General features: G+C 60.3%; 1 protein-coding gene across 1 annotated transcript in view; it reads left to right on the top strand.

Annotated features, from left to right (window-relative positions):
• The window catches only part of ARNT2 (aryl hydrocarbon receptor nuclear translocator 2), a 91154-nt gene that overhangs the window by 24948 nt on the left and 55804 nt on the right, over positions 1-10402 (top strand). The window contains exons 2-3 of the mRNA XM_039858297.1: positions 4263-4377; positions 9544-9591. Coding sequence (XP_039714231.1) covers positions 4263-4377; positions 9544-9591 — 163 coding nt within the window. The remainder of the gene's footprint in view (positions 1-4262; positions 4378-9543; positions 9592-10402) is intronic.

Raw genomic sequence — 10402 nt, 5'->3', positions numbered from 1 at the left:
TCCGTCTGGGATGCTCTCCACTTCCACGTCTCCCCCAGGCTTTGGCTGCCTGTGCCGAGTCGTAGGAATCGCGCACAATATGTCTGCATTTGCCACGTGAAATAGTCTTTAGCTGCCTGCTGCATCATAAGCCAGATACGTCTTCTGAATGATGGTGATGCTCTCAAAAGCCTCAGCTTGTAGTGACGTTACAGTGAGCAGGAAAGCTCACTGCAGCTTTGTGTAGAGCCAGCAGTCCGGGGAAACGACGTTTCCTGGGGGGGACACCTGCTTTTGGGGTCGGACTGCTGCAGACAGGGCGATTTCTGTCTGTGTGTTTGTCACCGGTTGTGATCAGGAGCCCTGATGACAGATCTGCGTGAGAGGGTCTCGTTTGCGGAGAGGGAATGATTCTAGATCTCACAGACTCGTAGCCGGGGGTAAAAGGCCAGAAAACTCCAGGGACTGGACGTGAACGAGGAAGCCTGAGGGAGTCTGCTCGGGAGTTCTGGAGCGATCCAAGGCATACGCTGAGAAAATGGCCCCTGCTGTATGATGCTTCGCTTCTGCCGGGCTAGCACGGGGGTCGCCTCCTCCAGGGAGGCGCCCTGGATCCCCTCGTTATTTCCAGTCTCTCGCATGGCACGCAGCTGTCGGGACCGCATTGCTGAGCTACGTGTCCCCATCACCCTCAGGCCCTGCCCCTGTCAGAGGCAGGACGGGGTCCTTTCATCTCTGACCGCCCAGCTTCTAGTCCAGCTCCCGGCTCACACGCGGTGAGACCTTGGCCAGTGCTGCTTGTAATTGAAACAGGGCCCCGTTTCCTCAGAGCAGCCTCTGCAGGAGGCAGAGTGTCCTGATGAGCCCCCGTTCTTAGCTGGAGAAGGGATGGAGACACTGAGTCGCACCGTGACGAAGCCAGAACCAGAACCGGACTCGCAGTGAGCGGGCGGGCCTCCAAGTGCCCGGAGGGAGGAAGGTGGAAACGCCCCGGCCTCTCGTGTGCTGCAGGATCCCCGTCTCAGGTCTGTGGCAGATGGAAATATGTAGCCAGCCCTACCGTACCTTCCTTCCTCCTCCAGCATGTTTTTGCCCCATTTCTCAGTGTGGGAGGATCAGGTGACCAAGGCTTTTTAGAGTCTTCCCTTTTCGGCTCTGACGATGACACATGGTGTATTTGAGGCACTGACATCATCGCCTTCCTCCTGAATGCCCTCTTTGCGGCTCAGTCATTCAGGCCCTGTCATCTTTCCCCTGGACCGCTGTGACCGTCATTCATTCACAGGACAAGCGCAGGTACAATGAGAGCGGGTCGCCCGGGCCCAGCCCTAGACTGGGTAGGGAGGGTGCTGGCAGGGACAGGCTTCCTCGGAACAGCGATATTTGAGCTGAATTGGGAAGACTTGGTGAAGAGAGGGAGGGGGCTTCCTGCCACGGGCCGCAGCGTGTGCAAAGGCCCTGCGGTGGGCGGGAGCGTGGCGAGTCCAAGGCAGCGTGGCCGGAGTTGGAGAGGCGGGCGCCGTGGGCAGCAGGCTGACCGCACGAGAGCCGGTCAGTCATGGCAGGGAGCTCCCCCTTGTGCTAAGGGAGCCGTTGCCTCCATGTGGAGAAGGGATGAGGGGGAGACCACGGAGGTCGGAGGGAGGCCGGCAGCCGAAGCCGCGGAGGGCAGACCGTTAGGAGAAAGCAGCAGGACTGGGTGCCTGGGCTTGGGAATCAGCAAAGAAATGGCCTCGGTGCCAAGTGAGGGGGATGACAGCTCAGAGGCTAGGGAGGGAGGAAGCCGTGGAAGACACCTCAGGTCTGCTGAAGGGGTCGCTGGCCGAGGGGCCTGGGAAGGACGGGCCTGCGGGGCAGGGAGGAGGTGACGTGGCCCCTGGAAACCAGGAGGGTACGCTCGAGACGGGGGCGCGGGGGCTGCGCCCACGGAGCCGGGCAGAGAAGTGACCCTGTGATGGTGACAGCTCGCTGCAGGGGTCTGACGGCAGGGGGACGAAGGTCTGAGGGACGGACGGTTGAGGGGAGAAAGGGGGGTAGGGCCTCAGGTTGAGACCGAAGCGGGCAGGCGACTGTGCCCCACGCGGCAGACTTCTGCTCGCACAATCGAAAGTCTCATCCCCGTCTTTGGGATTGATTGGATTTTGTCACGTGGCCGTCTCGGCGGCAGGATGCGTCCGTGTCTTTGCACTCGACGGCTCCTCCTTTTCCCACGTGGGCAGCCGTCAGGCGCGTGTGCGTGGGGCGGGGTAAGGTGGGGAGCACGCCTTCTCTCGCCGCGGGGAGCAGAGTCGGTGCCGACGTGACGGTGGCTGGGGCCGGGCTCCTGGTCCCTGGGGCCCCCGTGCGTGTCCCGTCATCTCCTCCGCGCTCGTCCGTCTGAGGGAAGCCTGGGTCTTCCGGGGTTCCTCGGCCCTTCCTCCACAGCCCCCGTGTCTGTGGGTCCTCACTTCCTGTCACTTGTAGCACGAAAACAAATGACATTTTTGTTTTCTCAAATAAAAATGGGTGACGGTGTTTTTTTCTTCTCTAAGTGCCATCCCCCTCTGCAGGGAGGGGTGGACCTTTCTGGCTTTGCAGACAATGGCAAAAGGCGCTCCCAGCCTCAAATCTCCTTCACTCAGAGGCGGCAGCGCTGTAGTGGCTTCGAGTGTCGCGTGGAGCTTCAGCCGTGCAGATAACAAACCTTCCAGGTCTCCACGCCTAGGGGCCCGTGTGACCTGCCGGGTCCATCGGAGTGGGAGGCGCCGCCTCGCGTCGGCTTCCGTGCGTGTTTGGGATGGTCGCCGGCGTCGGCAGGAGCGGCCGCCTTTCGTTGCCTGCAGAGTCCGTCTCGTGGGACCGTAAGGGCCTGACGCCCTGCGGGCCGGCCTTTGACGAGCAGCGACTTCCGATGGTGCCAGCAGCCGTCGGCCCTTCACTTGGGGGACTTACCCCAACACACTTCAGCCTCCGTTTCGGGAAAAGTGCAGATTTCTTGCGGGGAGCGGGCAGACGATGAGGTTACGAGGTCGTGTGAGCGCCGCCTGGCTGTCACAAACCCAGCGCCGTCCGCAGGGAGACGGTCACTTAAGAAACGGCTTTTTTTTTTTTGGCCTTGAATTCTTTTCCGTGTGCACGTGGGTGAAAAACAACAGCTGTGATGGTTCACGTTTTTGTGACCATCGTGCAGTCGCTAAATTAAGATTTTGTTTATTAGAGCCGTGAAATCCTTCTTCAGAAGTTCTGGGTGGAATAGCCCAAGTCGACCTTAGACCGTGTTTATTGAACCACTGCGTCGTTGGGGGTGACTGTGGTCAGTGGTCAGCTGCCTCCCCGGCTTCCGGAAGGAGGCGGAGAGCAGAGACCCACCCGTCGGAGTGACACCAGCATTGCGGGCCAAGGGCCCAGGTTCCCGCATCCGTCCCACACTGTCCTGAAATGCGTGCTTGGTGACCGCTGCTTCTCCCGCCTCGGGAGAGAGGGGAGCTGAGAACGGCCAGCACCACAAGGTCACCCCCAAGGACACTGCAGGCCAGAGAGGCCGTTCTGGTGGCGGCCTTGCCTCTCAACGGCCTGAGCGCGGTGCCGGGCCAGGAGCCCTCCGCGGGGTGTGGAGGACTGTGTGTGGCTGTGACGTTAGGGTGTTAACACTGCCTTCGCAGGCTCCAGACGTGTCCGGCTCGTCAGAAATGACGAGAAATAGCGGGGCGCATCCACACCCGACCTTCTGACTCTTTACGTGAGCGCTTGTTCCTGGCAAGCCAGGCGAGCGGGGGCTGCTCACACTGGCGCTGTCACTGGCTCGGGCGCAGCCCGAGGTGACGCTTTGAAGGCTCTGGACCTCACCGCCGCCGTCGTGAATGAAGGGGCCACTCAGGGTCCTGAGTCCCGGTTCAGGGAGGGGAACAGCCCCTCTGCGGGGACACAAGTACCCGGGGGGCAGGACTCTCGGTGGGTTGGCCCCGTGGCTGCCAGTGGCTGTCCCAGCCGTGGTCCTTTCACGTGCCTGGGTCTTGGACCTCTTACCTGCCTCTAGGTGACCAGTCCCTAATGAAAGCTGCTGGCTGCACTGACTCTGATGCCCTGAACCGTGGTTATGCAACACGGGCCGAGTGCCCGGGATGGGGCAGAGCCCAGGCAGGGAAGGCCCCCCGGGTGCCCGAGTGGTGATGGGCGGGCAGCCCCAGGCCCGGGCCCTTGGGCTCTACCCCCAGGTGGCGCCTCCGGCCCCCCGGGGCAGCATTCTCGCCCGTCCCCAGGTCTTTCTGGCATGGACAACACCTCTCGTCTTTGCTGAATTCCAGAAATGGCTTCGGACATGCCCGGATCAGTGACGTTGCCTGTCGCCCCGATGGCAGCCACCGGGCAGGTGAGGATGCCGGGGGCCGTGCCTGCCCGAGGCGGAAAGCGTCGTTCCGGGTGAGTACTCCAAGTTCCCAGGTGATCGTCCCACATTTCTGGGAGGGGGCAAACGCCAGCTTGGGCCAGTGGGAACGCGTGTCCCTGCTTCTCCGGGGCAGATGCTTGGCAGCTGGCGTCCATCGTTCAGGTCTCCCTGCCCCTCACTGCGTGTGACTCCCGGCTGGGTGTCTGGGGCCGCAACCTGGGACTTGCGCTTGCTCATCCTGCAGGGAGAAGGCCCTGTGACCCTTGCCTGGGCCGTGTGTCCGAGGGAGGGGCTCAGCCATCCAGCCCTGAGCTCCGGCCGGGTGGCGGGGGGGCAGCAGGGGTCCCCTGGAGCCTGCTGCTTCTTTCCCCGGCTGCCGGTCTGCTCCGTGCTGGGCGGGAATCCCTCTCACGTTGGCACCTAAAGGCCGATGCTGCTCCGTAAGTGGAGGCGGCGGTAGGTGCTGTGGGATCAGAAGGCTCCCCCCCTCCTCCCGGGGCTGATGGGACCCAAACCACATCTGCTCCATGTGTCGTGGCTGTGACTGCTGAGAGCTCCGAACCCAGCCAGCCAGCGGAACCCCTGCAGAGAAACACGGCTGCGTTCGCGGGCGCAGTGCGTGACCCGGCCCCTTCCTCCCGTCCAATCAGCTTTGTTTCCAACGAAACAGTTGATAAACAGAGTTTCTCTTGAAGTAAGATCACAGGCTCCCCCAGGACTACTATGGGGTGACAGCAAAATGCGCTTCTGATGGCCAAGGCCTGCGGGCGGGTGGGGGGGCTCCGTATGGGGGTGGGGTGCACGGGCCTGCTTGGCTTCAGGTGTTAGAGGGTGTAAGGACCGTCGTGTGTGTGAGTGTCCTGTGGTCTTTCGGGAGCAACTGAGATTTCGACAACCGTTGGGAGGGCCGATGAGGCCGAGGAACCGTGCCCAGTGGTGACACCAGCTTTCCCCGAGGCAGCCAGTTCCGCCTCCCTAGCCGCCACCGTGAGGGGACTAGCGGAGCTCTGCGGAGCAATGTGGGTGCCCCGGGCATCTCCTCAGAGCGGCCATGTAGGGAGCAGCAGCCTGCCTCTGGGCTGACTGCAGACATGGGGTCCCTTTTCCCTTATCCGGCCGGCCGGCCAGGCGACCTAGGTGCTGAGCTTGGTGCAGGCTGTGTCGCTAAGGGTTGCCGGTGCCACCAGCTTGTCAACTTGCTACGTCTTTGTTTTTTAAGATTCCAGGTCTTTTAACATTGTTTTAAACGTCTGTGATCTCTAACTTCCATCTCCTGGGGACAGAGCCCCGTGGCGTGCCCGGTTCTTTGTAAGAAGAGGCCAGCTCAGGGCTCTTTGACGAGGGCAGTGCTGGGTGGGAATGAGAACAGGCCAGGCCGAGATGCTCGGGTGCAGCTAGCTGCCTGTGTCAGCGTCGGCCCCGAGCCCTTCTGGCAGGTGTGCGAGGCCGTGCTTGGGGCCGAGGCTGCTTCCCTCTGGCCTCTGTGTTTCTGGGCCTCGCCCGGTGTCCAGACACGACTTCTGCCTCCGCCCCGAGCTGACGGATGGTGGGCTCAGTCTCCTTCCTGAGAAGTCTTCGGCAGACCCTTTCTCTGCTGATCACACTCACGGCAAGACACTGGAGGCAGAGGCGGGCGCGGGCGGGCTGAGAAGACCCGGGGTGCGAGCTGAGACAGTCCCGGAAGCAAAGCACCGAGACGAGAGATGAGATTCCAGGGCGTGAGGAGCAGCTGCGGCTGCACCGCCCGCCGGCGAGGATGGGGGTCGGGGCCGTTTGCACAGGCCCACGCTCTCGGCCTCCCCCAGGGGCTCGGCCAGCCCTGGTCCACGTTACAGGGCTGTTTCCACGGCAGTTCTTGCAGCTGACGTTTCTCCGCGTTTTGCTGAAATTCCGTGATTGAGCGGTTCCTGCTCTAGAATCTCTCGAATGTTCCCCGGGTCCCGCCTGCACACTGAGCCGAGCCCAGAGGACACCTGATGGAGGGGGCCCCTGTTGCTGCCCCCGTGTCCTTCCACTTCTTTCTGAAAATGTGGGGCGCCGTGGAGAGGCGCAGGGAGGGGGAGAGCGCAGGGGTACAGTGGGGCACCAGGGGAGGTGGCCCCCCGTTCCTTGCCTGTCTTTTCACCCGGGCCTGTCGTTCTGGTGGAGGGAAGTGTCCCATATTCCGAGGATAACCACCCACCCTGCCCCGGCGTTTCAGAGCCACGTGGAGCTGATCCCACATGGGCTTCGGCCCCTCCCGGCGCATGCCTGGGCCAGCGCCGTGGGCCCTCCGGGCCGGATGCGCTCCCCCTTCCCCGACGGCCGGTCCCAGGGAGCGTCTCACGCAGCTGTGTGCACGGCCAGCGGTTGGGACACAAGGCGAAGGTTCAGAAGTTTCAGATTCTTTGGAAAGTGATTCCACATGTGGGAGCCGTGAGCCGAAGCAGGTTACCTGAGCTGCGTTTCTGTGGAGACCTCCCGATCTCAGGATGGGGGAAGGGTGGGGGCACCCACGGGGGCACGCTCGGTGCTTGTAAGTCGGGGGCGGTGGCAGTGCTTAGAGGGGCTGTGCCCACCTCCCCACGCAGCCCTCGCAGGCACGGGGGGTGGAGGTCGTGGGCAGGAACGCGCCAGCCCCTTCCCAGTGCTGTGATGTCCGGTGCTGAGCGTCCACGCTGTCGTCCCGAGGGGAGCTGTTTGCATGTGATCTGCAGCCAGTCAGACCAGCGTCTCAGCCCAGGGCTGCTGGCCTGGTCAGATGAAAGGCGTGTTTGCGTAAGCAGACGCTTCGGTCGGTCTGCATTTGGGGGCTGGCATCGCTGTAGCCTCAGGCTGGTCCCCTCTGAAGGAAGCGCTCTAACCGGCGCTTCACCTTTGTTCACAGAAGCCTCAGGCCGGGCCAGGGTGGCTCTGTGGCCGCCTCCAGGGCCAGCCCCATTGCTCGGCCTCGTCTCTCTTCTCATGGGGGCGTGACTGAGTTATTCAATGACTGACTCGTGTTTGGCGAAGCATTGTGATTATCACGCAGTCGCTGCAAGGGAGGTTCACATCCCTGCTCCCAGCTAATTGCAGGCTCAGAAATAAAAGGTGGCTTTTGAGTGAGGTGAGCACTGGTGCTCGTTGACAGCAAAGCGAGGTGACAAGCCCCTCCGGCCCACCTTCCGAAGCCCTCAGTCACCCACTCCTCTCCGAATTCTTCGGTGAATGCAGTGGCACTTTAAAGTCGTATTTTCGCGTCTGCTTTGTTACGCAGGTGTTTCGGCCTAATAGAGACACGTGAAAGACGTGCAACAGAGGACGATTTGCTCAGCGTTTTTGTAGCAGGAGCCGCGTAGCCGCCGTAGTCACCTTTAAAGTAGAGAATTTGGGGGGCCGGCAGAGACCCAGTCTTCGCGAGCGCTGTCTGAGAGGCTGTGTCCTGCTTTTTCATTTTGTTGTCGGATAAGCAGTGAGGCGTTCGGGGTCCGCTGGTTTATCCCGAGGACGTGCCCACCGCTTGTGTCCTGATTTCTCTCCCTGGCTCACCCCGTTGTGCTGTTCTGAGTCACTCAAGGCCATGGCTGCCGACACGCGAGCACACGCATGCACCGTTTCACGTACATAGATCGCGGCCCCCGAGTTCCCAGAGGCCTCCAGGAAGCCGGGCGGCCCCTTTCTCACACCCTGTGCGAGATGGAGCCGCTGACCAGATGGCCCATGTCCACGCGTCAGCCCCTCTGGCGTCTGGGCAAAGAGCAGAGCTGTCTTTGTGACAGCTGGGGTGCCAGCCGTATGGTTGACCGGGGACTGCCTGTTTTAGCACAGAAGCCCTGTACCCCAGAGATGGAATCCCCACAGTCCAGGAAAGTCAGGACGGCTGGGCACCCTCAGCACCCCAAAGGCCGTGCAGACGGGGGTGGGAGGGGAGGGGAGGGGACAGCCTAATCGCAGGAGCCCGGCGATCACACTCACATCAACTTGAGCTGAAAGGCATTTTAAAGATAACTGTTCCTCTCGCACCCACTTGCGGTTTTGCTAAATGCTTGCCTAAATCCACTGGAATTTTGAAAATGCGATTTCTTAAAAAAAAAAAAAAAAAAAGCGATTTATTTTTCTTAACCTTGACCTGGTTTTGCTGGCGGGGGGGTTGTGAGCGAAGCTTCGTGCTCGTCCCCGCGGCGACCGCGAGGGGGCACTGTGGTCCTGCGGACGGAGCGCGCTGCCCTCCCCAGCGGTGTGTGCCCTGCTGTCGTCCGGATGGGATTTTCGGGAAGGCGAGGCGGTGGCTTGGTAACCGTGCAGAGTATTGATAGTCTCGCTTCATTGGGGGCCCGGAGAACTCTGCCTCACTTAGTTACTTGGTCTCACTAGGAACAGGAGGACAGTGGCTCTGAGGCCTTCTTTCCTAAGGAGTCCCCTCCCATGAATGTCCCCGAGAGCCAAGACATTCGGATCACTTCTCACGTTGTCCCCAAGGCGCCGGGTGAACCTTATACTAACGAAGGACCCCTCTGCCCCGACATCGTCAGGGGTGACTTAACCGACATCACAGAGGACGGGCTTCTTGAGGAGCGTTCCGGGTAGTATTTAAACAAACCTCTATCAAGACTTTTTGTTTAACGCTTATATCGAGAGGCCCGGTCAAGTGGGAATTTGAGCATTTGTTGAGCGAGTCTCCACAGGCAGACAGCTCCTTCGAGCAGCTCCGGCTCCAAACGACCATTTCTCCCTCCGCATGTGTGTTCTGGAGCCTGGATTTCATAGGGTCGCGGCCTTGAACGTCCCCTTCGATTCGGCTCAGCAAGACCAGCCAGGCCCTCACACAGCCCAACCAGCAGTGGGTCTTCTTTTTCTCAGAAGTTTTTCCTCACCCTTAAAAAACCCCTGGAGGTTTTTCAACTCCGCTAACGTGCCACAGAATAAAACGAATAGGTCTCAGGGCGGAGTGGAGGGGAGAAGCTGTCCCCAGCACTGCTGAGCGGGGCCGGGCCCTGCGTGGGCTCCGAGGGGACAGGCTCCCCACTGTGTGGTCCACGGTGCTCACAGCGAAGGCTTTGCACTCTGCCCTTTGTCGTCACAAACCGGTTTGATGGCTGTGCAGAGACACTGTTTCTGCCGAGACCTGGGACGCTCGGGCAGCCATCCGCGTGAGTAAGCGCCCATCCGCGCTGGCGGCGCGTGCTTCCAGGTAAACGCTGCACTGATAACGATGCTCACTTGTGGTCTTGACTTTTCAGGATGGACTTTGACGATGAAGATGGTGAAGGTCCCAGCAAATTTTCAAGGTGAGGTTACTTTACGTTCCTTAGATTGGAAGAAGCCGATAGCCAGGTGTCACCGAATGGGAACATGTACGGATTTAAATGTACTCTGTCATCGACACAGCCACTGCCTGTAGCCTGACCCCTTTGGTCGTCCCTCGTTCCATGCCAGTATTGGGCCCGGTGACAGGTAGCTTAAGTAGCAACCCTGCCAACAGCCCAGCCTAGACGATCGGAAGTTAAGTAACAAGTTATTGGCTCTGCTGCCTTTTAAAATTAAACGGTGGCTGCCAGTTTTCATGGATTGCATTTTAAAAGACAGAGCTAGAGTTCAAGTTTAGAAAAACCGTTGCGATAAGTCCTCTTTTTCTATCACAAAATGAGGAGACATGGAAGGAATCTGGGTGGCCCCATTTTGGATGCAGGACATAAAACTGGACTCTGAGTTCCTAGGAACTGTCTCCCTCGCTGGCCACGTGGCCGCGTCTTTAGCCAGGCCGTCCTGGCAGAAAGGCTGGAGACAGTGGTGTCATGCTGCATGGGTGAGGGACGAGGCGGCTTCGGCCCCAGGCTTGTTTCTTTTCTCTTTTTCTTTTTTGGTTTTGTTTCAGTTGTAGTAGGAAGTTTGGCAGTGTTGAGAGAAAGGCATGAACCGTCCTATCAGCCTTAGCAAAATTTTCATCTGTACGCAATTTATTAGTGGAGGGGCCTGCTTTGGCCTTCGTGCCATCATGCAGACATGCCTCGATGTGGACGAGCTTGGAAGCTGCCACCGGTGACGGGCGCCTTCCTCCGGCCCCCACCGTCCCCAGTTAGGATGGGCAGCCGTGGTTAT

The sequence above is a fragment of the Pteropus medius genome, unplaced genomic scaffold (assembly GCF_902729225.1).
Source record: "Pteropus medius unplaced genomic scaffold, Ma_sr-lr_union100, whole genome shotgun sequence".
Lineage (NCBI taxonomy): Eukaryota > Metazoa > Chordata > Mammalia > Chiroptera > Pteropodidae > Pteropus > Pteropus medius.
This window is presented reverse-complemented; position numbering and strand designations above follow the sequence as displayed.